Source organism: Opisthocomus hoazin, chromosome 7 (genome assembly GCF_030867145.1).
Source record: "Opisthocomus hoazin isolate bOpiHoa1 chromosome 7, bOpiHoa1.hap1, whole genome shotgun sequence".
Lineage (NCBI taxonomy): Eukaryota > Metazoa > Chordata > Aves > Opisthocomiformes > Opisthocomidae > Opisthocomus > Opisthocomus hoazin.
Window position 1 is genome coordinate 47,420,611 of NC_134420.1, and position 26,778 is coordinate 47,447,388.

The 26,778-nt window shown below is 42.6% G+C and overlaps 2 protein-coding genes across 9 annotated transcripts in view; one reads left to right on the plus strand and one right to left on the minus strand.

Moving 5' to 3' along the window:
• Positions 1–3,107, plus strand: part of MIA2 (MIA SH3 domain ER export factor 2) — a 40,590-nt gene extending 37,483 nt beyond the window's left edge. For all 8 annotated transcript variants that reach the window (XM_075425502.1, XM_075425501.1, XM_075425503.1 and 5 more), the window contains 3 exons: positions 997–1,073; positions 1,487–1,712; positions 2,547–3,107. In XM_075425502.1, the coding sequence (XP_075281617.1) occupies positions 997–1,073; positions 1,487–1,712; positions 2,547–2,695 (452 nt within the window). In that variant the 3' untranslated portion in view covers positions 2,696–3,107. The remainder of the gene's footprint in view (positions 1–996; positions 1,074–1,486; positions 1,713–2,546) is intronic.
• Positions 3,108–6,314: 3,207 nt separating this feature from the next.
• FBXO33 (F-box protein 33) lies at positions 6,315–26,715 on the minus strand. The gene is made up of 4 exons (XM_075425511.1): positions 26,129–26,715; positions 19,589–19,699; positions 13,334–14,019; positions 6,315–8,716 (listed from the first exon to the last, which is right to left on the minus strand). The coding sequence occupies exons 1-4, from the start codon at positions 26,653–26,655 to the stop codon at positions 8,445–8,447; spliced, it is 1,596 nt and encodes a 531-aa protein (XP_075281626.1). The 5' UTR covers positions 26,656–26,715; the 3' UTR covers positions 6,315–8,444.
• Between the last annotated feature and the right edge of the window lie 63 nt (positions 26,716–26,778).

The following is a 26,778-nucleotide window of genomic DNA, read 5'->3' on the forward strand; positions in this document are numbered from 1 at the left end:
GCTCAGTTACTCTTGTGATTAGTAGTAAGGTACCATATTTGGTTTCTGGCAACAGGGGAGAGAACCTTTGCCATAATGTAAGAACTGGGACTGCCCAGTTCTGTTTCAGGTTGAAGGTTCAGGGAATTGTTTTCTACTGGAAGAGAATTCTGTTCCTGTGTGGCCGCTCGCCTTCCTACCCCATTTCCCAAGCCTCTCTGTGTTTCAATTCTACTTTCTGATGCTTTGTGTTTCACTGAGGTCTTTCTTCTAGCGCCTGGATGCTGAGTGCAGGACAGGAGAGGTGCACTGTCTTTGTGCTCGCTTGTTGCATCCATTTTTGTCCTTTTTTTCAGCTGCTGGCAAGCAACAATTTAAAAAAAAAAATTAAAAAGCTGTATTCAGTCTTCGCAGTTCAAAATCTACTTAATGGAAACAGGATTTTGCATAACCTTGCTGCCAGCATTTAGCAGGTCATTAAGCATGTGTGAATGTTGCGTATAATTTCACTAGACCTGGGTGAGCATTTGTAAAAATAGAAAAAAAAGTCCAACACATTAAAAAAAATCAGAACCATCCAACACACCCTCTGACTTTAGAACAGCAACGTGTCTCACAGTACTGAAATCCAGGCTCCAACTTTACAGTTGGGACTTAACCAAATAAATAAAGTATTAGCAGGAGGGGAGGGGAAAATGGAAGGGTTACAGTAGTGTTAAGGTGTATCGCCAGGAAAATGCACTTGTAACTTCTAAAAAAATACTAAAATGGAAGAAAAAGCCTTATGTGGATACAAGAAACTTTGGTACAAGCTGCAACCTTGTAATTCATGTGCAACCTGTACCAAAGTTGGAGAAAATACTCAGATGCAGCTTTGTGTTCCTCAGTTGTCTGTAGAACAGTTGTTTGGTACAGCAGTACTTCCTCCCCCCCATCCTGATTTCAGAAAAAATACTGAAATCATTAGTGAAGAGGAGGAGGTCAGCACGGAATAACTTGTTTAACTTTTGCATGCAGATGGACAGACATCTTCAGAAAATAGCCCACGAACAGAACCGAGTGGAGATGGGATGAAAGATCATTCTAACCTTAGCGTAAGTGGCTGAACAGAAACCTGATTCAAGGGAGCTTTAGTTTTCTGCAAAATCTGTAGGAAAATTTGTCTTTAGTACATTGGTCATGTCATACTGCACTGTGCAGTCCAAATTGTAAAATTACATGTATACTTTTATCACAGCACTTACTGACTTGTGAATGAATTTTGATGTATGACTAATACAATCCCTGCTGAAAATTAATTATAACCCCAAAGATGAAATTATGCTCAAGCAGATGGTCAGTGCACACAGATGGCCTTGCTCGGGATTATGCTGTAGCTGAGGCAGAGCTGGAACTAGCTGTTAGCTGCTGTGACAGTCTACACCAAAGAGGGCCCGGTGGGACTGGAGATGTTCCCTCTCCTCATCCCTCTCCCCGAGCTAACTTCCCTGTTTTCATTGTGCTGCAGAACTTGCTACCTGATCAGTCGCTGGCATCTGAAAGCGAAGCCGTCAGTTCAGGGTTTGCTCCTCCACCTTTCCCTCCGGTCCGACCTCCACTGATGCCCGTGGATCCCAGAGCACCTTTCATGAGACGAGGACCGCCTTTTCTTCCCCCTCCTCCTGCTGGCGTGTACGGCCCACGAGAATGTTTCCCAGTACGAGACTTCGGGCTTCCACGCCCTCCGCTGCCAAGTACGTAGCTTTTGCCAGCATCTGCTTCAAGTTGATGACCATGAGTGCTTTGGGCAGGTAGCGAGTTACCACGCTGGGTGAACACTTAAATCTTTATTTGCACGTGCAGCTTCTCAGTTCAGCTAAGTGGGAGCATCTCTTCTGAGGGAGGCTAATGGTGGTGTACACTTTCTTCACAGTTGCTCATACTGATAATGTTTTTACAGATACTGGCTTTGGCTGGGAAATACGCATACACACACTGTTGGGCATTTAAAGGTTCTTTTTGGGCGCAGGAAAGCAAGTAGCTGCTTACCTTAATCCTTTTCCTCCTATGAGGTTACATCATACATAAGTCTTAAAGTTTCATCCTTTAGCTTTGAGGTATGCTAGTGTCCATACAACAGCGTGCATTGGGGACATAATTAAGTAATTGTTAATTGTTTTTCCTTGGAGTTTGCATTAGTGGAGCAAGCTGTAAGTGTCAGACTGAAGGGCTTCTGCCTCTTGCTGTTCTCTGATTAACCTGTGTAGAACGGGACAGTTACCTTCAGACCTGTCCATAAGGTGTGACGGCCAGGGGCTGCTGCAGCAGACCAGGGGTGATGGCAGCAGCAGCTGGATGGCAGCCCCTGGCTGGCTGCTGCTGTCAGCTGGTCGCGGGTAACCACTGCGAAAAGGTGTCGGCTGCTTCTCCCCCGGCCCAGCATCTCTGTCCTTGGAGCGCAGCATTCACCAAGGTCTGCGCTCTGTCTCCTGATTAGGGAGGCCGTTGCTGAGCGATGGGGGGGTAGGAGGGGCCGGTGCGTGTTTGCTGTTGTGACTGACATTAACCGGACTACTCTGTTCCCACAGTAAGAAACCTCTTTCCCATGAGATCGTATCCTCACTACCCACCTCAGCGACCTGGGTTCTTGCCACCACCAGCTCCTGAAAACAGAGTGGAGCCACCTCAGTCAAATCCCTCGGCTGTAGAACAACCAGAGCCACCGCAGGAGACTTGACAGACACGTGGGCAACATGCTGAACCGTTTCTGTGCTCTTCTAATGGCATTTTTCCTCGTGTTAAGTAACTGTTGTTACTTAGGTATATATAAACTACTTCGCTCAAATTGAAGCTTAATAGAAAATTCTCAGGATAGTATTTTGTAAATAAAGAATGAAATAACTATGAATATTGTGAATAAGTGACTTCCATTGTACAATAGTCATTTTAAATTAAGTATTTCTAACTTGAGTGATCTCTGCAGAGGTGTATAAAATTAAATCCTGTGAACCATATTTTAAAAGCTCAGCTGCTTTGGCCTTGTTCAGTGTACAGGGAATGTGTCTGCATGCCAAAAGTGATGCTTGCTGCTGTTTAAGTAGAATGTGAAAACAAACTGAAATGGTAAATAAAAGTCTGCTGAAACTGAAGGCAATGTCACTGTTAACATGGTATGGCAGAAGCAGTTGAAGAGGAATTAATGCCATTCCTTACTACATATGTACTCTGTATATGAGATATATATACGATACCTCATAGGTAATCTTCCAGCTGTCTGAGCTTTGAGAGGCAGCTGTCCTACCAGTACAGGGGGAGGGAAGGGGAAAAGGGGCAGTTGCTCTACATCACTTTTCAAAACTGCTAGTGTAGGGCAGTGTTTTACTGAGAGTCTGTATGTGGGGTTCTTGTGACATGGGAGGAAGGAGTCACAGCCATCCAGGGGAGGCTTCAGCATGTGGTCAAGAACATGCTGCTGTGACACACACTTTAAAAACCCAAACAAACATAATTTTAGACAAATCCTGTCCATGCACATTTTCTAGCGATTGGTTGGCTTCACAAAAAAGCAGAATTAAAAAAAACACAAAAAAGCAGTGGCAAAGTAAGGCATTCATAATTTTGTGCCTATAAAAGCATTTGGTGCGTTGTCTCACCCACCTTCTCTTTGCTCTCCCCCTACGAGGACGGCCATTGCAGCAGGCGCAGTGCAGTGACCTACAGCCAGGGCCCGGGGTTTCGGTGCCTGCTGCATCTGGACAGAGCCGAGCTCCAGTTTTGCCGGCTGTTGCACAGCCCGAAGACTTCGCTGAAAGCCGCTGGCTCTCCTGTCAGTACAGCTTCAGGTTGAAAACCGCCTACTTGCTCCCGTGGCAGTCATGGTGAGGGACCCCTGAGGATCAATGAAGAAGGAAGCTGTTTTTAGCAAGCCCCTGCTGGCGGTCGCAGCAGCGGGCAGTTCAGCTGCCGTTCCCCCTTCTCTGCACACACGCACAAAACACAGTTTCAGCCTCTACTATAAATGCAGCCACCACACCCCAAAATTAGAAGTTACCAAAAAAATCCCCAGCCCTTTTTTTTGGTAATTGCTTAGGTCAGGTCTGCCAAGGGAGCTTGTTCGTTCTGCTCCTGCCATTATTCCCACTCAGGCTTATTTCAGCTCCAGAACTCATCCATGGCTCATTCCTTCATTTTCTGTATTTTCCTTTCTATTTATTTCCAGCGTCATCCTCAAAGGCATTTAGATAAGCCTTGAGCTATTCACCAACAAATTCTGACAACAGACATTTTAAAGCAATCCACATTAAAACTGCTATTTAGCTTAATTCAACTGTTGCAGCATTTTCAGCCAATTAGTTGCTTTCTAAAGGCTCTAAGTTTGCCTGAAAGACTTCACCAGGTTCTAAAATAAACTATTCAGGTCTACCTTTGCCCTTGGTATCAGTCCCAGGACAACCAGAACTGCCAACTATCAACCTGCCCCTGTAGTCCGAGGGCCCTGAATAGCACCAGTGGCCTCGGTGTGATAATACTGCCACTGGTATGAACCCTCTTTTTCTTCCAGCTCACCTCAAGGGTTGCAACCTACTTATAAAGTAACTATTTTCTGAACAATTACAGTATTTTCTCTGTGTGGGTTAAATATTTGTTCTAGCTTGTAACTTAACTGCCCACAAAAATCCATTCTTCCTCCACCAAACCAATCTACTCCAGGCCCACAATGATACCGAAGGCTGCAGGCAAAACACAAGTTAGCTGGACTAAGGTGACATAGGACAAGCACAGATTAGCTCATCACGCAGAAAGAATGGGCTAATATCAGACTTCCCCCCCAGTAATAGCCCAAATTTTATTTGCAGACAAGCAATTTAAAAACAAGCTCAGATTTCTGCAGCAGGAGGGAGGGTGTGGTAGCCCAACGGACAGATTTAGAGAGGTTTAACCGAGAAGGGTCACCCCAGCGTGTATGCAGGGAAGTCCCGATTCTTCCCCAAAAGAAAAAGCAATTTAGTTTCAACAACTGAGGGCTTGTGTTCCAAGTTCCTGCTGCTAAATCTAGGATGCAGCAAGACTAAAGACATCGCTGTCTCTTTAGGAAAACACAGAGAAACAAACAAACAAACAATTAAAATCCATTTGGGATTACACACACTCAGAGTAATTGACGCAGTCTGCAAGGCCCCACTCCGATAAAAGCGCAATTCCCACATCAGGACCGTCTTAGTTTCCCAGTGCTTGGCTTCAGAGGGCTTCAGCTTGAATCCCTTCAGTCTGGTGTCACTAACTCTGAAGATTGCTAAAAATACAAACAAACATCAAACCCAACTTATTTCTAAGACAACAACCAGAGGTGTGTTCCTCCAACACTGCTCAAGATACGGGCTTCACCACGCCCTCGTGCCTCGCTGCACTCCCTGCAGTTGTAAAGTCAGAAAGGTTACACGCATCTGTACGTACTAAGCGTGCTGACTCCGTACGTGGAACACCAGCCACACCACGGATCAGACTCCAGACTGCGTGGGAAGCATCAGCCCTGGGGCACCTACAAGGCAGAGCCATGGCCACAGCCCACTTCAAGCACGGCAGCTACAAATGCGGTAAGCAAAAGGGCTGCACATCTCTCCACCACGGTCAAGTGGCCGTCTCTCCCGCTCCTTATCTCACCTCTCAAGTTAATTAAAAACAAAGCAGAAAATAGGTTTGACTGAAAAGAGGAACACGCTGATGTAACAGTGAGGTAAACAAGCTACTTCCCGGCTGCGTTAAGTAAGATGGCTATCCATAGAAACACCGTAGTCTGCAGCGATAAAATGAACATCCTGCAACTCCGTTTAAACTAGAGGATGCGGCATTTGCTTCAGGAATTTGCACCGAAAAAGCCAGAAATCTCAACCACTTTATGACTGAACTTAAGGCCCAGATGATGCTGAACAACGCCTATCAGGCTTAGCTGCTACATAAACCGCCCTGCTGAGGCTCGGCCCTGAAGGCATGGAGATCGAGTCCCGTTATTTCACTTTACTGGAACATGAAAAGCTGCAACTGCATTTACCTCATCACCCGCAGCATCCCTTCAGTAAGTTGGTAAATGACCGTGCTTACCGAATCCACTTAAACCACAAGCAATGCAATGCTCATGCTCGGCAGCGATTTGGGCGATCACAGAACGAAGTTCAGAAGCTGCAGTTCAGTCCGTGCGGGGCACGCACACACTGAACAGCCACTCTGACGACGCTGGCAGCACAGTCAGCCACTGCCGGCCACGGCCACTCTTCGATAGCGCACCGGACACCAGTGGTTTCCATTCCGAATGCACAGCTACGTACTCTTGAGTATGGATAAAACGTCAAACTGAAGCATTGCAGGTATTCATAATCTATTTAATAGTGGGACACCAAAGAAGTACTACACATTTTTCTTGAGCACATTAGGTTTTGATTTAAGCAATTGCAATGGACGCAGGAATTTCTCGAAAGTAGTCTTCTATATTCTACAGTCCACAGTTTACTGTATCAGTCTAGTAAGTCATATCACGATATACTTTTTTGTGCTAACTGGTCTGATAGGCTCATCTTTAGCAAAGCATCCTTCCCCCCTCCCCCCCCAATGTTGACAAAATTCAGCCAAATTGAAAAAAGAATTACTGTACGACTTTAGACTCTTGTCAACCTAAACACAATGGGAGCTACCAGTTACACACAGCTTATGAACGATGTTGCGGTTTAATTCTGAAAATCTCCATGCTGATACAATAAAATATTTTATACAGCAATCAATTTTTAATGCTTTATTCGTTGATTAAAAGAATATACATTTAACATAAACCATACAACATCAGTCATCAATTCAAACATTCAGCTGGTTTCCTTACATTTTCTGTCAGGAGTTTTTTTTTATCTGATCACATTTATAAGATAAAATCTCACCACATCTGGCATATACACACACTGTGCCAGTGGATTCACTCTACTGATGTACATATAAAATCCGCATGGTATGTGCTCACTGGAGACAAAACAGCGCACACCTGTCAAAAGGTCATTTTAATATAAGATGGTAAAACCATTTGTAAAACACATATAAACTTTTTCCATAAATAGAATCATATCTGGACATCTGTTGCATAAATTGTGTTTTCCAAAGCTTACAATATAGCAGCCAGGTCTCAGCACTGCTGGGCACCCACGTTGGCCACTTACTTTATTATTGCAGACTGTCCTTTAAACATTAAATGCACAACATTCGTACCACTTAAAACTGGGGTCAGGTGGAAGTCTCACAGAGACCACGTCTGTACCGCGGTTGCCCTGAAACAGTTAAATCGGCTTTTAAAGCCTCTCAGATATAACAAGATTTTAAAACATACTTCATGGAATGTTCTTCATGCATCGTAGCAGCTCATACCTGTGATAGAACAAGCTTTGTATTTGTTTCCTTCCCTTCCTTTACATTCACTATTCACAGTGAAACAGGTGCATGTTTGTTAAGAGTTCTGAGGTTGCTGACTGAGCCACAGCACAGCTGTGTACCACAGGTCGAAATTCGACCTTATATATTACAATCTAGCAGTATCTGGCTGGCCAGAAGTTGGCCTGCCCCTGCCAGCATGTGGGCACTTCTTCGTTTTTAGTCTATTCTTTGGCAGCTGACACAGGCGCTGACAGAGAAAATCCAGTGACTTGGTTGCTAGGGATTTCACGACTAACGTTTGTTTGCAGGTCTGTACCTCTGCACTGAAGTCTTCGCTGTTACGTTTTTACCTCATCGGAGTGCGCATTCTTGGTTTTTTCTTTTAAACTTTGGCCCAAAGCTAACTTTTAAGGAAGATGACAGAACATGAGAATAAACAAGGAGGAATCAAAAAGCAGAGAACCCGAAAGCCTACAGCTTAGGGAGCGAGTTTGGAAGTGCAGGTACCTGAAAAGCTAGTGTGTCACACCGCTGCTGAACGGCTGAGACAAGCAGAGAATGGCAGCTGGCTCATGCTGCACAATCTGCACGTGAAATAAAGCAAGGCGAGAAGATTGCAACGAGCAGCCCTGGGCAGACTTCTCTTCCTTTAGGCCTATTAAGTCGCATGCTACCAGATGAAGCACACGATTACAGCACAGAAATCCACTGGGCTATGGATATGGGTATTAAAAAGAGTTGGCTCCTGAGCACAGAACTCCGATATCATAGTAAAATCATTCAGAATGCAGTCACTCAATAAAAGTAAAGTTAGCCGGCAGCCTCAGCCAGCCTTTTTTCTGTATCTCGCTAAGGTTCGGTAGACAAGTCCATTAACCGTGAAAACCCTGAACACTGCCACTTTCAGCTTCTAAACCAATACCCGACTACGTTCTTTGATCAAGAAGTAGAATACACATATATAATTCTATATAGCTAATACTGATTAAACACAGCACAAAAGGGGTTAACTCACACTACTGAAAAAACATAATAGGACCCTACTTGCATATGTAACCACAGGAATTGTAAATAAGGAGCTAAATGCCTTCACTGAAGCTTTGCATCTCTCTGTAGAAGTGACGGGTTGGCTCGGTGAAGACGCTGAGCAGCTCTATGTCCATGACTGCGTGCCAAGGCCGACCCAACCCGAGAGAGACTTGCTCAATGAGATTGTGTACTGGATCCACATCCTGATCAGCCAGTTCCCCTTGGTCGAAATCAATGCTTTCTTCTGTGACTTCCAGAACTTTCAGGTCAGAGCCACGCAGACGAGCGATTGCTATAAGGTTATGAGCCCAAACTGTGTAACCTGGGGGGGGGGGGGGGGGAAGAAAAGAGAAAGTTGCTCTGTCATTTCACTACGAGGCATTTTTTTTACTAAATTACTTAATACCAGACCATCTTAACATCCTTCCCAATCTATTTTGTCATCTTCCATCTGGCAGAATCTCCCTACAGTATATTTTTTTTTTCAGTTGCAAGTGGTAAAGCCCCATTTTATAGTCTCTATAAGGAAGTATTAAAAGTATTTCAGGTAGTTTGACCAAGCTTTTCTAGATCTAATTTCTTCACTATTTGTAGAAAAGTGGACTTCTTTACTCCAAATTAAGTTATATCTACAATTTCAAACCTCCCTTGATCTCCCTTTGTAGCATAAATAAAACGAAAAAAGCGAGTAATCAATTATTTATAATGAATGCATAAAAGGACTGTTTTAAAACTGTGCTTGAGCTAAAAAAAAAAAAATCTGATGTTTGCTATTGTTGCATTAGAGGTGGACTAAAAAAAAATACACAACAAACCAGACCAAACAAAAAAAAACCAAAAAAAACTCCCCCACCCAAACCAACCAAATACAAAAACCCAGCACAAACCAGAAGCCAATTTCTTCAGGAAACAGGTCACACCAGTATTAAAAAAAAAAAATAAAATCTACATATTATCTTGTCATTCTATCTGAGATTAAACTTAATTACAAAGCTTCTCTCTTTTCCCATTAGCGTATATTGGCATCCATCTTTAAAAACACCTGCTCCCCAGTTACCTGTTCACTTTCTGTACCATCGCTAAAGCAAATGCTCAGCTCCTCGTTATTCAGACCAAGCCACAGAGGAGCTGGGCCCTTCCCTTTTCGGGAGCTCTGGCAGGTCAGCCCTTCCACTGCAAAAGGAGAGGCTCGTTTCTGCCTCTGTCATCATTCTCCCAGGTGCTAAGCCTCCCAGGGCGAGATGCCCGCTTCGATTCCAAGCAAAGCTGCAGGCTGCACAGTATTTGAACTGGGAAAGTTAAGCTGCTGAGAAATAAAAACTAACTGTGGTTTGGTCTTCAGCAATGCAGTCAACATGCCCTACACCATAATGTATCAAAATGAGACAGCTAGTTAAAGAATGAAGAAAACTGCTGTCAAAGTAAGCACGAAAGGAAAATTTTTTGTTCAGTTTTCTTTCACTTTCTCCTACTATTTGTCTCTAAGGATTGCTGTAAATACGTTGCTCAGGGTAGGATTTCAACACAGAAGCCTGCACACATCTGTATGGCTCATGCATGAATTCCCACAATTTCCATCTGCTGTCCACAGAAGATGAAGCCGTCAATAAGGCTGCAGGACATTAAACCCAATGGAAAATTTCACCTGTACAACGACGTTCCCCTATCAGGATTCGAAGGAGCTCACAACACCTTCCAGATACCTTGATCATAAAGGAACTTACTGAAGAAATCCTTGACAGAAAGTGCAAGAATAAAGTGAACAACAACTGTGGTTAAGTCCCCTGTACCATCCTTGTGGTTCAGGTATGTGGCTGTTGCTGTAACTTTTCACCATCAGACCCTCTATGCTCTGGAACAACCATCTTATTCTCAACTTAAATCTCATTTTAAATTAACTCTCCTTTCAAAATTTTCGCCTGAAGTTTCTCCGTAACCTTCCAGCAGCCAAAAAGCCTCTGCCCAGCTGAAGTATTCAGTGGTAACAGGGAATGATCACTTCACCACAACCTTCACTGAACAGCAAATTCACCATGGGCAGCACCAGAATTTTTTTTTCCTCACTAGTAAAAACTTCAACTTCAGTTTTGCTCATGGACAGAATAGAACTGAGAATCTCATAGGTAACACAGTATGCTTACAACACAAGTCTTGAAAATCCACATGAAGTGTCCTTCTCTTACAGGCAGGCGGGGAGGTTTCAGCCCCCACAGATTGGCTGTGCTTTTTATTCATAGTGCCAGATCATACCACGCTGACTACCCTTATTGTCCCCATCCCAAACGGCCACACACTCTTCACAACCCTCCTTCATTCTGCAAGAACATAATTAATATCCTTCCATCAGCTCTCCTCCGCTCCTGAAAATGCGACCTTGGTGGAAAGATGATACGACTTCCCACAAAAGACAGAAGAGAATCTTGAGGAACCCAAGGAAAAGTGTCCTTGGGATATATGTTTTCACCCTCCTCTTTTGGACAGTGACAAGTGGCAGCCACAACTATATGTAAATCAAAGCCTTTTTCAGAGCAAACCAATAGCAAAAGAGGGGAAACAAACAAACACGAACCTGAAAAGTACTGGAAACTGAAGAGTAACCATTTCAGGAGACCGGAGAAGAAACCTAAGCACTTACATATAAAGCGAACTATGGCACCTTGAACAAAACCAGCATTTTTTTCCTGAAGGAAGCTCGATAGTATCATGCAGAGTATGACAAGTGAAGCCAGAAGCTATTATTTGGTAAACCTCAGAAGACACAAGTGTGAGGCTAAGATGCTGTACTGAAGCATCACAGTGTTCAAGATCTTCCTTCCTAGTCATGTTCTTCTCACGGCTGCTACTCTAGAGGAAAGATGCTTATGCTATAGTACCAGAGAAGTCACAGAATCATAGAATGGTAAGGGTTGGAAGGGACCTTAAAGATGATCTGGTTCCAACCCCCCTCCCAAGAGCAGGGACACCTTCCACTAGACCAGGCTGCCCAGAGTGCCATCCAACCTGGCACTGAACACTGCCAGGCAGGGGGCAGCCACAGCTTCTCTGGGCAACCTGTTCCAGTGCCTCACCACCCTCACGGTGAAGAATTTCTTCCTTATATCTAATCTAAAACTGCCCTCATTTAGTTTAAAGCCGTTCACCCTTGTCCTATCACTACACACCCTCGTGAAAAGTCCCTCTCCATCCTTCCTGTAGGCCCCTTCAGGTACTGGAAGGCTGCTATAAGGTCAGTCCGGAGCCTGCTCTTCTCCAGGCTGAACAGCCCCAACTCCCTCAGCCTGTCCTCATAGCAGAGGGACTCCAGCCCTCTGATCATCTTCGTGGCCCTCCTCTGGACCCGCTCCAACACATCCATGTCCTTCTTATGTTGAGGGCTCCAGAGCTGGACACAGTACTCCAGGTGGGGTCTCACGATATACCGACAGCTTAAAAAAGGTCTCATACTGACAGCTTAAAAAAGATCAGGAGGCATTTATAAGCAACTTAGCTAGCTTCTGCTGCAAGGCGGGGAGAAAATAATCTGAATCCCAACATCAGAGCAAGGATGGTATTTTGCCATTCTCCGCCCAGGTTTACAGAAGATGCATTAACAGCCGTTTGCTAGACAGAACTGTAGAAGGCATTTGCTTTTCCAATGCTCTGCAGAGAGTAATGCCTTCCACTGAATAGACACGCGCCGATATTAAAGGATACTTATGCTAGCTTATGTTCCAATATTTTACCATCTTTTTAAGTTTAGATAATATATCAGAGGACCTTGCTGCAGGAGGAGGATGATTTAAGGTACCACATAATTTTTTTTTTTAAAAGGTCCTCAAACTTGTATCCAAATGTTAAAAGAAACACTAAAATCCACATTTAGAGTAGCAAGGTCATGTGCCAGTATCCAAAATCTGGAAACTATACAGGAGAGACAGCCGAATTGATCCCTACCCCCACTTCCTGCATGACTTTTCAGTAGAAGACACTGGAAAAACATTTTCTAGCAAACACAGCAAGACCTTCTGACTTCAGCCAATGGAAAACTGAACGTACAGCCTTCACTGCTGAAGGTCTCTCCGGTTTGTGCTGAAAGACTGGAGATTTACTCCCACAAGCAGTCTCAGGAAATGGGCATTCATTCTTATGCAACACAATACAAAGTCATCACTTAACTCCTTCATGCATTGGAAAATTTCGTCTTGGTAAGCTGATTCCAGCAGAAACAAAAAGAACTATTCTGCATTACTTGAGTTTCAGGTGTCTTAAAATTTGCCAAACAACTGCAACTTCTAGCAAGTACTGTACCGATGATGGAGCTGAATACAAATGCATACTTTTTTTATTTGCAATTATACGGAAAATAAATAGGTGGGCTGAACCTAGCTCCGGTGTTACTGATTAAACCAATGCACCCAGCAAGGCAACCTCCTCCACATGGTATTTTTCAGCCTTCATCTGCTGGCAAAGTCTTACCAAACTGGTAACAGACTTCCTCCCCTCAGCCTTGGGGCATATAACCCATGTTATCTACAAATAGGCAGCACAATCACCTCATCTTGCCAGCATATGAGCTCACGGGAAAGCAGCGAACATTTTCAGTGTTCGTGTCCACATAACCAGCCACTCTGTGGAACCTGCACAGCGCAGACTACTTTCAGGATAAGCCTCCTGGAATGCTCAATTCTTAGTTATCTTCATTTCTGTGAGCAGTCTAATAAAATCCTACATGACTTCTCAATAGGAGTTAGTAAGCTACAACTATGTTTAGAACTCATACACAATAAACACCTTCAAATTTTCAAACACGAGAATACCAGTAGAAGGTACAGCAGTATGTACAGCAACTGTGCAGCAGACTTTTGAACACCACTCTACTAAAATGCATCAGGATTAGAAAGGCTGAAGCCTTGCAAGTATTTCAAAGACACATACTATGCCCGTGCAATGCATTACCTACCATGAACAGCCAGGAGAGAGAGTCTGGTGCACCTCCAGGCTAACAAGACAAGTGGATCTTCATTCCGGTTGTCGCTCAGATCTGGGAAGCCAGACATATCTATCACATCATTCATTAGTATAAAATGAGTGAGGAACTTGTCATACTGCCTGGATATGAGGTCAACAACAGCTCCTGAAACATAAGTGATGTAGCTGTCGAAGTGAATCCTCTCTAGGGGGATACTGGGCTTAAGAATCCTTAACATATCATCACTCTTGACATCAAAGGCCATTATATAGACCCGAAGATTAGCGCTGTTGCGAGTCAGCGCCTTCCAATTCTCATCTTCTGGCATACTGTCCAATGACTTGTGCATTATGGAAACACGGTGGACCAGGAGAGACAGTCGATGCAAAGGCACATGGTTGCTGTCAGCCAGGACTCTTGCCATTTCAGCTGTGAAATCACAGAAATCCAAAGCTAGCGAACGCAGATTCACAAAGCGCTCCAATTCAACCGCAGTGATAAGAGTGGCATTACCAGGGATGTGGTTGTCCAATAAGCTCAGATGTTCCATGGTGTTGGCTATGGGGTTTGATAAGGAGGACAATGATGTGGGAGTTACTATTTGCAGCATAAACCCACAAGACAGCCATTTCAATTGCCTGCTATTGCCTAATATCTCTTCAAACAGCTGTTGTATCCTGCAAGTAAACAAAACAGACGATGATCCTATTAAACATGGTTTGGTCTTACCGATTACATGCCATTCTATTTTTTAATTCAAGAATTATTCTTCTTCTTTCATTTATGGCCTTATTCTGCAGGAAGGTGCTATTATAATGATTCCTGTGAATCACCAATGTTAGAATCCGATTCTGCAGACCTCCCACAACAATTTAACCTTCACTGCACTTAAAAGGTTAAAATTGTAAACTATCTTGAGAAAAATTACGTACTTTGTCTTTCAAAAACACTATGGCACACTAAGAACCTTCGTTTCGTGTATTTCTCAGCAAGTATTTAACACCCTCCCACATACATTTTAAGGTTATGCAAATAAGAAAACCTGTAATGCTTTTAAAACACAGTTCCTGCTTTTAAAAACAGCTTTTCATATTTGCTAACCTCTCCACACTGTAAATTCGATATGGGAAAAAAACCATAATTTTCAATGAAAGGTTGCAGAAACTTGACTTCGAGCATAAGTTAGAATGATCTGAAACTACTTGCTTGACTTTGCTCATTAAAGGGTAAAGAACAAACGTGCGAGAAGATCCTTTAAAAAATTCTCCATGTACAGCTAATCGGATTTTCAAGTGTCAACAGGTTCAATTTTTACCAAAACAACTTGGACCTGGTAACATTTCCATCTCAGATTATCAGTGTCAGATGACTCTGACACTGCCAGAATCCTCGTGCCATTTATTACGCTGCATGATTATTATGCAGTTATTCTGATGCATCCCACCTCTCCTACCCCCTTCTTTTTTCTAAATGAAGGTATGTTCTTTAAGTCAGATATTAAATTCAGAAAGGCAACAAAAGTATTTTAAGACAAGATTTTGAATACCAAATTCAAATAGTACAGTCAAACTCTACAAACTTTCTCCAAATATTTTTCCAGCCTTCAACCCACAGCTGCTAAGGCCCAAAGAGTCCTCCTGCCCAAATGACAAGTGTTCTTTAAGCATATACATTCTGGGACACACATGTAGATGAGAGTTTGATCTCAAACCCTGGTCACCCAGAAGGAAAGACTGGCATTTAAGGGAAGCAGCTGAGCCAGGCTATGACAGTTCCATGAAACGTCAAGAAGAAAGATCTAAACACCTCCAATATCAAATCAGCAGAAACCTTTGTGCCTCAAACCAGGTAACATTTTGCACAGAACACTTTTTCCTTTATTGTTATGACTATCTGTATACTTTATACACCTAATCAAAACAATGTTACAAAGTTATTATTCTGAACCACATACTTTTATTGAGGTAACGTCCAGACAAAATTAAAGGCTTATTTAGCCCAGTATCCTGACTGACAGCCAAGAAACACTAATGCCTTAAGAAGTGCAAGAGAACAAGGAAAGCACGTAGAGATATTTCTCAAATACCTCCTTAGTTTCTAAAAATTTGTAACTCAGACCTCCTGAGGTAGAGGTGGCTTTCTCTATTTAGTAACCCTCAAGGACCTCACTTCTACAAATTTATCCAGGCTCCTCTTTGAGCCATGTAAGCTTTTAGCAGCTGTGAGATCCAATAATAGAGAACTCCGCAGTGCGACTCCCCCCCTCTTCTTGCTTGCTGTGAACCTGTCACCTACTACCTTTGATGCCCCATAATACTTCTGTTGTAAGAAAGTTAAAAGATCAGTCCTTACTCATCCTCTCCCTCTGTAAATCCTTATTCATCCTCTCCCTTGCCTGCCTGTGCTTTCTTCCTCCAGCCAAGAACGTACTGGGTTTGCAACGCCTGACTTCTCTTTGTAAGGTGGAAAAGTTGGTGTGGTTATCGTATTTATCTATTGTACACCTCAGAAGAATTCCCAAGGTTTTGCCTAGTATAGTCACCAGGTTTAAAGACTTCAGTTCTTCCAGATCTCTCAACTTTTTTTTTTATTTTTAAACTGAGGACTGGCAACTGCGACACAAATTAAACACAATTTTAAACAACAGGTCAACAGTCACAGATAGTGTAGTTTTGCTATTTTATTCCTAAATTATTTTACAGTTCAGATGAGCCCTGTTTGATCCTGGCAATGTCTATTTCAGAATTATTCCTGCCAATGCTTAAACTGAAGGCAGATTCTCTGACAATGCCCCAAAGAAAAAGGTTCTACCACACGAACCTCTCTAATTTCTTTCAATGAACTAAGACTTCCCTCCCCCCTCTCACCACACACATCTATGACAGGTGCTGTAACGGTTGCAGCAATGGTAGAATTAATTTTGTAATAGTCCAACTAGCCAGTCTTAATAGTGTTTGTAATATTTTACAGAACAATTGAAAAGATGACAAATCAATTTTGAGATGTTCATTAGAATACTACCATCTATATACCTCACTGCACTAAAAATATGGTTTAACTGTGCTTCTGATACAACTTCAACATCTTAAGCATAGAAGAGTACTGTTCTAGTGCTCACACAACTTAATGAAAAGAAATACAATACAGAACTCTGCAGCTCTAGGGTGGGTTTTCTCCCCTGTGGGGATTGCACTAAACTTTTTAAAAGAGAGATACTGATTTAATGCTATCTACACATCAACTACTTAGTGCAAGCACCCAAGTATTTACACAGGTATTTAGATTTGTGCTGATAGTCTACCAACCCCTAGGTCCTAAGAAAATTTTCCAACCACCTTCCCCCAGTTCTATGACAATTTAATCAAAAGAGATCAAACATGTCAATAGAGTATTTAACAGTAATCACTTGTGGATTGTTTTTAATATCTGTTTTACATAAGACCAGATAGGAAGCACAATGTAAACCACATGCCATTGGTTTTAACGTATTTCAAACACATTTTTCAAACACCCTAACAGGGGTTTTTCCTTCCCTGAAATTTCTTATACACATCTATTTTTCATAAAAAGACTGCATCTAACTGGAGTTTGCAAAAATAGTTCGAACTGTGTTCTAGAAATTTCAACACATTTAGTGAATTCTTGGGAATTCACACCTACTTTATTATCACATTTTTACTTCAGCTGCCTAGTATGTAGTACAACATTTATTCTAACTGACACATGGTTATATTAAAGCTCGCTTATAAAGCTGAAGTTTAAGCATTGTTTAGTAAGTACAACACAAAATACAAGCAGAACTCAGCGCATGCAAGAAAGCAACCTAGTGGATGCCTCAACAAATGTACTTAATGAGTCCCCTTTGCTCCTTGTAAGCAGCAATTATGGGATATTCACCATCAACCTGAAACCTACAAATGATCAATACAGAAGCAAACTCCTTAAAAAATAAAAAACTCAAAATAAATTACTTTCACAATTAATGTCCCAAATGGCACTTTCAGCTAGAGGACAGACCAAAACCTGAGTAGACAGGCTGAGTTACTGTTTAAGCCTAAAAGAGTCCTGACCAGTAGTGAAGCACATCAATGGCCTTGGACAGGAAACAAACATATTAGTAAGGTCCACGTGGAGTCCATTTGTCCAACTAAAGACTATCAATCAAAATGTTTTGTTTAGTAACACAGGCTAAACTCGTTCTTTTGGAAATCAAACTATCTGAACCACACGGACCAATCATGGGAAGCAGATTTCAGAAAGCCAAAATTTTAAACAAACATCCTTTGTTTAACTCAAGACAAATGTATTGTTTACACTGAGCTTCCCAACAGTAATGAACTAAGTTGCAAAGAGAATTTTAGCAACTAACCAGGGACACATATGCTACAAGGAAAAAGAACAAGCATTACAAACCCATGCTGATCACTGCCAGAGTGCATTTTTAAAACACAGTCCAAAGTCTCCTCTCCCTCAGAACAATCCTTAGTCTTAACCTGGGGGAGCATCATAATAGTTCTGTGCTAGCTGAAATTTCACCCATGGTCTGTTACACCCAGCTTAATGACACAAACTTAAGTCACATTTTCTTCCCCGGCTGCTTTAATTGCAGGGAGTTCCTGAAACAGCTAGTAAGGTTTATCACCACATGGGTTCCAAAAATCCTCAACTACCAATAATGCTGTCTCCAAAGGTTGCTCAATGTGTTTCAGTGTTAGTTTTCAGTATCTGTGTTTTCTAATTTAACTGATGCAAACCCCAAAAGCAAAAGACAAGACTAAGGGGCCATAAAGATTTACTTTCCGAATTAAATCTGCTGCTAGTGCTGATGAGAACACTAAATAAAGCACTGCCAACTTACTTTTCATTCAGAAAAGGACTAACAGGTCCCAAATACATTGTTTTATTCCAGCAAAAAACCCCCACCAAAACCAACCAAATAAAAAGAGGTAGCATTTATTTGCTCATACCAAAATGTGCAAAGGTCAACACTTATGCAAAAGACTAACTTCAAAATAGATAATGAGTTTTGAATAGTTTATGGCTCTGAAATGTGCATAATTATTTTTGTTATTTGTTTGAAGAAATGCATAACCATGCACTCAGCTGAGTAAACATCTGCTTAGATGGCTCTCTTCAAGCCCCGTGGCAAAGATTTGATTATATATTTATGTTTTCACAACAAAGGTTATAAAAAAATGAGCTTTTACCAAATCAGCCTTTCACCTGCACACAGCACTGCAGTACATATGTTAAACAGAATCCCAAACTGCTCTAAGTTCTGTATTCTAAGCATAATGGATGACAAAGACACGGTATGTGACACGCATCTGTATTTGCACTGTTCTGCAAATTTAAGTCAGGACCAAACATTTAGGTCGATGGTTGTGTTCACATACATACATTGATCTGATAATACACCTACAGTAGTTCTAAAATCACTCTAAAAAATAATGGTAAAGATCTAGAGTGGCTGTGCTTATTCCACTCCCAAACTGCTGGGAGAAAGATGTTTAAACTGACACAAATTAAAATGATGGTGTTCAGGTTTTATCTACATGGAAAGTGTTAGCAGAACTGCTAAAATAGTTAACTTAGCAAAACTCCCTCTGTGGTACTTCATTCCAGAAGTCAGTAGCTTTTTTACATTGTATTTAACCTTCTCCAAAGACGAACTAGCAATTCTGATCATAAGCATTCAAGGACTGTACTGTAATGTAATGATGGCAAGCTAAAACACACCTCTGAACTAAAAAGCACATTGTGAGCTATGATCTTCCAAGAATTCTGAAAATACATAACCCAGTTTTGAGACACAACTTGAAACAAGCTGCTTGTGTTTATGTTCTCTTTCAAGTTTACTTGCTACATGCCCTCAATTCTTGTGAAATACAATAGATTACTTCTTTTTCTAATTTTCTCATGTACAGAAATAGTTGAGGTGCTGGTAACAACCCCCCATCCCTCCTCCTCTTTTGTGCTATTAACATAACATTTTTTCTAGAACACAATGAAAAGAGGAAAGACAGGATTCTCACCCTGCTGAGAATGGAAAAAAAAAAAGCCACAAAACCAGACTACTTCACGTAAATAGCAAGAATACAAATCAATTCAATTTAAAAATTTAGATCCTCATCCTATTAATAAAACTTAAAGCTTTTCAGTCATGTATTTCAGGCATGAAAATCTGTGTTCCTTTAGCTGTTTTCATTATTTTAATGCATTGGATAATTAACAAATATAACTTACTGCTTAATCTTCTTGCCATCAGGGTCAACCTTGCCAAGGTATGTATTTGATATACTTCCATGTTGCTGCAGAATGCTTATATCCCCAAAGAGACTTAACGTCTGGAGGTTCCTATGAAACGACAAAATAAAACGGAATCTGTGCACAAAACTAAAACACTGCAAGGAATCATTCTGGGTAAGACAAACACAGGCAATAAGAACACATTATTACATGGAACGTGTTCTGGGAAACATCCTACTGTCCTGGAATACAAGCACGTATGGAGCTAAAATGAGACTGAAGTATAAAAGGGAAGAGGACTACACAAACCACTGAAGTATAAAGGGGAAGAGGACTACACAAACTGCTGAATCCAGCCATAAAAGCAAATGTCAGTTTTCAGTCACCACAGGAGGATTTTCAGCAGGCCAGCACCATAGCGAAAACTTTTAACAGCGCTTTCATGCACTTTTTGATCCTTGGAACATGTGTTAAGAGTCACAGATTTAAAAGGAATAGGTATCTGATGTTTTACATTTAACACTGCATTTAATGCCCAGGTAGAACACAACCACAAACCGCCCTGTTTGAGCATTTACACACTGCAGCTGGGTCACAAATGTGACCCCAAACCTGCCTCAATCAAGCAACACAAACCTCAGACAGGAAAAGTGAGAGCTTCCCACACCCTAATCAGTGTCTAATTTCTGCTATATCAAAGTAGGGGAAGCTGTTCGAGTATTTCCCATCAGTGACCAGAAGAGGATTAGTGGTCCACCATGATATATAATTTTAATTTTTCGAAGGGATACCTAAAAAGAAGTGAAAGAAGAATCTCCAAGTTTATGCTGAACATGACTGTGTGTGCTAGACAGTCAGTTTTCCTTTCCCCAGTATAGTTTGTTTCTCTGACTCACATCTTTTCTATTCCTAAAAAAGATCAAGGAAGAGATATGAAAATTACTGCAGTTTTAGAGTAGCTGTGTGGCATTTACTTTTAAGATTTTTATTTTTTTAACTAAGTTTCGGGTCAACATTTTTTTTTATTTATACATGCTGTAAATTAGATTTACTCCTAACACGCAAGGACTAGTCTGTACTTGATAATTAGCATGGCAGAAACTCCAGTTTCATCACAAATGGATACAGGAGTTGAATTCACCTTAAACGGTAGATGCCAATTAACCTGTAGCTGACAATTAAATGAAATACATAAATCCTTATTTCTGCTGGCTTACTAATAATATGCTAATATCTCAGATCAGCTTTGAGGAAAATGCAACACAATTACAACGCTCAAAGTGTGGAGAAGCTCTGGTGCCAGTTCACTACCTCCACAGTATGAGCTGCCATTCTACCAAGAGGAGGGGAAAAAACCCCAAAGATATCAAGTAGTCAAGTTTTACATTTTTAAGTAGTATGAACTGCAGTCTGTAATTAGTACCTACCATAAGTCATAATTCACCTGTTTTGAAGTTCCTCTATTCAAAAACCGTACACTAGTTTCCTGAAATCTATACTCTGCTTCACCTGCTACTTTTCTTCTACAGGTGAACAAGAACTTAAGAGCAAGATCCACAAGCTTCATATAGAGTTGGACAAATACAGGAGCAAACTACCTAGATTTTACAACTGTGTCAGAAATTCTAACAATTTACTGTTTAGCCTTTTAAATACAGGACTACTGTACTGACGATACATTAATATAAACCAAGCTCTGACCATGTGCTCAATATTCTATAAAACTGACTAAGACAATGTCAGATCATAGTGAAGAATAAACTTGGCAGTGAGCTCTGAAGACACTGGCACCACCAACGAGAGTATTTTAGGTTCCTCCTTCCTCAAAAGCTGTAAGAGACTGTCTGGTATGACAGGGAAAGCAGGAGAAACCTCCACCTGGTGTGAAAGGCAGTGTTTGCAGCCAATGCTATAATTAAGCTTTTATCTTCTGATCTCGGTGCCTTAACTCTGAAAGCTAAGGGGCAAAATGCAATCTTCAGAACAATTTTGAATCACCTGCATATTCACATCACACACAGGTCTTGTTTTGTGCTACTCATACCCCTAAGTGAATGCTACTGTAGGCAGATATTAATTTTAGAGCCACCACACTACCGGACACATGAAACACTATTTACTAGTATCCCACATATTTTTACTACACCTATTTGACTGCCACTTCATGTGCTACAGAGACGCACAGAAGAGTTCTCCACCTCAAAAATTAAGCAACGAAAACATCCAATTAGTTTCCCATTCACTGCACAGTTCTTACCCATCAACAAATCTGACCACAGTTCAACACAGTATTTAGAACTTTGCTGCTATTTGCAGTGTCACATAATCTCTACGGGATTCAACTCACATCTTTATTTCAGAGAGTTAGTAAAGTGATTGCTACTTAAATAAAATAGTTCAGACGTTAATTGTCATCTTTTGTTAAAACACACCTCAATCCTATATACTACCCATACACACAGCTGGGGAAAACACGTGTTTTGGGGGGATTTCTAAACCATTTACTTTCCACTAGCTCGAAAAGCATACTAAAGGTAATAAGCTTCTCACTAGGCTCCATCTTCAGTTTTGGTCAGTCTTTTTCAACGCCCAATGGAAAAAGAACAAAACACCCTTGCTTACATTCAACATGAACGAAGTGGTAAGGCACATACTGTACTATTATACTGGTTTTTGTCCGTTTCAGCTGCCTGCTCAGACCAACAGAAGAGTCAATACAAAACCTCAAATACAGATGCTGTTTACTGTTTTGAGTGCTTCACCAATTTTCGGCAATTCCAGGACAGATACCGTACTTCAGCAAGATACCGCAGTTTCACTACAATCTGCATTTATGTTTCCACGGCAAAGACCAAACAAGTCACACAAATTAATGTACTGCAGAGGGAAGGTATCAATACTCTCCCTATTTCCTGCTAGAGGAGAGACCTTACTTTGGAGTTAAGAGTTTTTATGTAAAAGAACAACAAAATTTCCTATTGAATGATCAGCAGTTGCTTATTAGCTGCTGTATGCACTGAAATGACTCACAAAGTTTGTTGCCCTCCCATCCGCCTGGCAAAATTTAGTTTTGAAAGATTTGAGAAGGCGCAGATTATTAGGATCTCTTAAGACCCACTAAGAAACAACTTGTCCCTACTGATATTGTTACAGCACATTATGCCCATTCCCACACCCCCTTTTTTTTTTTCAGTAGGAAGTACAAAAATCAACCTTAACCTTTTAAACAATATACTTTGTTATTTTGCTTCATTTGCTGTGAGAAACATAGAAGCTCATGGAAAAGTTACAGATCACCATAAATGTTACTGTGGCACCTTTTAATTAAATAAATTAAAGATTTTTAGATCTCATCATGGTCCCAGCGCTAACAGAATATTTTGGGAGTAATACGCTGCCACCCACAAAATAAAAGTCTATGGCGACTTGAGCTCTACCTCAAATATGAGAGAGACCTAGAACGCACCTTTTTGGATGGTAACTGGCTACCAGCAGTAATACTTATCAGAATACTGTCACTTGTTTTTAAACCAAGTTGCAGACAAGTAGTTATTTCTGTAATTCCCTCAGAATTAGCAAAGGTTGCTCTGCAATTTTTTTCTAGAGACTTAACCCACAGATTTGCTTAGAAATCGGCAATCTTATGTTGTACAGAAAATGCTTCTATTAGCAAAAACACACATCATTATCCTCTACCCAAGAGAGCATCTAGAAATTGCATTACTTTTAGTCATTACTTTTCTTAGGTCCTGCGGTATTGTAAAACCTCCGGGAATTCCAGAGCCATCTGAAGTACTTTTTTTTTTCCTGCAAGAAGGGGGGGGTGTGTTACTGTATTGTTTAATAATAGATGGAAAACCCTACAACAAGATTACAGAGTTAAGAAACAGCATACCATTTCACAAAAGTAGATTTCTTCCTCCCCAGTATAAGATGGAAGTTCTTTGAACTTGTCTGCCAAAAAGCTATCATAAGGGCTGACAGGAGTTATGAAAGAACCATCCTGTTCTAAACTGAATTAAAAAAGGAACACATTTACAGTGATTCAGCCACTGGAGAAGTTAAAAATGCTGCTGTTCCCATCATTTTGGAAATTACAGTAGCTATCCCCATGTCCAGTGGCATATGGCAAACAGAATAATGAATTATTAATTATCCTTCAGTTACAGACGAATAAGCAGAAGCAGAAGAATAAAGTGACTGGACTGCGGTCATTCTTTAGACCAAACCCAGCATCAGGCAGGTGACAATAACTCTGATTTAGACATGTGGTCACAGTAAGAACTAAGCAGCAATTCGGCATACATTAATGCTCCTTCCTATCTCATTTCAACCTCAAAACTCTACTTAAAAGAGTTAAAAACCAATGTTCCACACGCAAACTAACCAGTTATCAGCAGTTACCTTGCAAGAAAAAAAAAATACATCAAAATAAACTAAAAACCTTGTCTGTTCAAGGGAAAAAAAGGAGTCTATCCAGAAAGTGAATCTGAATAAAAGGTCGAGTGTTTAAGGTAAAAGCCCCCCCTATTTATTAAATGCTCATTAAAAAAAAAAGCTTGCTGTAATAACCAGGTACCCTGTGTTCCCCAATCACACATTATTTATTTCAAAACAAAAGAGCAGCATGCAAATGACTCGAAGACAGCAAGAAAGTACAGTAATGCAAAATCCTATCAAACTTGGTAACTTTTCACCTCTGTCCTACCACTGAAATTATACTAATCTACCAGAGAACAGGTACTGGAGGAACAACTACTTCTACACTGCACTTTACTGCAGTCCTGAGCCACACCGTGCATACAGAATCTGTACACAGAACTTTAGAAATCAAGCATCAGATAAGGCCATGGAGAATGAATCTTTTTCAAAAGTGTACCAAAAGCCTTCTTGAAATGCATTTGATTTCGACAGCCTCATATTTTAGTGAAACAGAAGAAAAAATAAAAGAAGGTGTTTCAATTTTCCCAACGAAACCCCCAGGCAACATCTCCTGCAGATACTATTTATTTTAGAATTCCAAGTCCCTGCAGTGGTATTTCTCTCAGACCAGATAATCACCAACATCGCTTCAACATTTTCTCCACTTACAACATTAGCAGGATTTCCCACAGATTCAGCAGTTCGGTGAAAGCTCCCTTAAAGGCAAGAGAAGACCGATCAAGACAGATGATCATGATTTGTCCACCGAGGATTCACAGGGCAAGAAACAAATTAAGATAAAGGCGAGCTGGGACCAAGGAGCCGCTTTCAGAAGCAAGGTCTGTAACCCGGGACCATCGCAGCTGCACCACAGGAAGGACCTGCTGGGCACCACAGAGCAGAGGAACCGAAAGCAAGACTTCACACGCCACATTTGCATTCATCTCAAACCAACGAGGAATTACATTTAAAGCTCTCTTGCTACAATTCAAAATAAAGAAGCAAGGAAGGCCTCAAACTACTCTCTAACCCCTCCAGAATCTAAGAGGGGCGGTGATCAGACCGAGATTCGGTTGCAGGCGGTTTTCCAAAGGCCATCCACAAGGTTTAATTCATCCTACAGATATCCTGAAATACTTGCAGCTTCTTTTTTTTTTCTTGATAGATGAAGCTATATACACACAGAGGGGAAATAATATTAACCATTTCCTAGTCTAAAATCTGCGCAGCTTTCCAAACACATCATAACCTAACCATAACACCGTCGCTTTCCCATCCTAGGTGCTAACTAGAGGACATTTATTAGGATATCTGAGCATTATCTTTCTTTAAAGGTATTTATCTCGATCACACCCACACTGTAAACAGAATGCAAGTATTTTCATTTTAAAGAACCCAACCTGAGGAAAGTAAGTACTTAACCTGCCAAAGTCAGTGCGTGAAAAATCAGGATCTCAACACATCTTAAGCCCAAGCCACGGGAAAAGATTTCTATCACTTAAATTCAATTCGGCCAAGAGAGTCCTATGCCCGAGGTGTTCTGTCAACCAATACACACTACCACCCCCTGCCAGGTAAAACCGAGCCGAAACCCAGGTCAGCCGGAAACGCGAGAGCTGGCACGAAAAGCTCAGCTTTTCAACGGCAAAACCCCTCACGGCTGTTAAGCCGAAAGTATTTTACCCCTCTCTCTCCAGAAAAACACCAGTGCGGCCATTTTACCACCCCCCCCGCCCCCCACTAATTTCTTACGAGATTAATTGTTTTTCCACCCCGCAGCAGAGGTCTCGAGTCTGCTGGCAGGAAGGCCCGTGTTTCAAAGCGCGACAGGCGCCTTGCTCGGCACCAGAGCCCCACTCCCAGCCCCCGCCCGCTCCACCCGGGCTGCCTTCCCCGCTCCTCCGAACGGACGGAGAAGTTTTCCCGGCCGCGGCTAATGTCCGCCCGCCCGCCCGCCGCTCGCACCCTCCGCCCAGCTACGGGAAACGATAAAAAAACCCCGAGGCGGTCTGCAGGCGTCGCTCCCGCCGGCGGACGCGGCCGGCCCCCGGCCCCGCGCGGCTCCCCTCACGCTCCCGCCGGGCGCGGCCCTGCCTCCCCCCCCAGCCCCGGTACCTGTTGTTGCGGAGGCTGCTCAGGACGCAGAGCACCAGCTCCAGGTAGGTCCTCAGCAGGTCGAGCCAGCGCGGGCACAGCGGCGGCGCCTCCCCGTCGCCCCCCGACGCCGCGGCGCCTTCGCCCGCCGCCGCCGCCGCCCCCCCCGCGCCGCCGCCGCTGGGGTAGTTGTCGGCGGCGAACTGTACGCGGAGCTCACGGACGAACCAGCCGCACTTGCGCATGAGGAACTCGAGGCGCGGGCGCTCGGCCGGCGAGACGCGAAGGCTGAGGCGGAGGCGCGGCCAGAGGGCCGGGTAGAAGAGGCACTCCCGCCAGTGCGAGCAGGCGGCTGAGGCCCGCAGCCGGTCGGGGCCCGCCAGGAAGGAGAAGATGTGGACCACCAGCTCGCTGGGCAGGGAGCCGGCGCCCACCGCCTCCCCGCAGACCGACATGCCTGGCGCCGGCCCGAGCCCTGCTGCTGCGGCGGCGGCGGCCACGGGCGGCCCCGGCCTCGCCTCCGGCTCCTGCGACAAAAACAACAACATCAATGACAAGGCGGAGGGGGCGGGCGCCGGCCGGGACGCGGCTGCTGCCGGGACGCACCACCCGCGCCGCCGCCGGGGGGGGAGGAGAGGGGGGAACGAGAGGCGGAGCGGGCCCTACCACCG

Coding starts and splice junctions, on each gene's coding strand:
- FBXO33 (XM_075425511.1), bottom strand. CDS start 26,655: ATGTTGTTGTTTTTGTCGCAGGAGCCGGAGGCGAGGCCGGGGCCGCCC. Junction 19,700..26,128: donor AGCAGCCTCCGCAACAACAG/GTACCGGGGCTG, acceptor GTCGTTTCATAG/GAACCTCCAGACGTTAAGTC. Junction 14,020..19,588: donor GATGGCAAGAAGATTAAGCA/GTAAGTTATATT, acceptor GTTTACTTGCAG/GATACAACAGCTGTTTGAAG.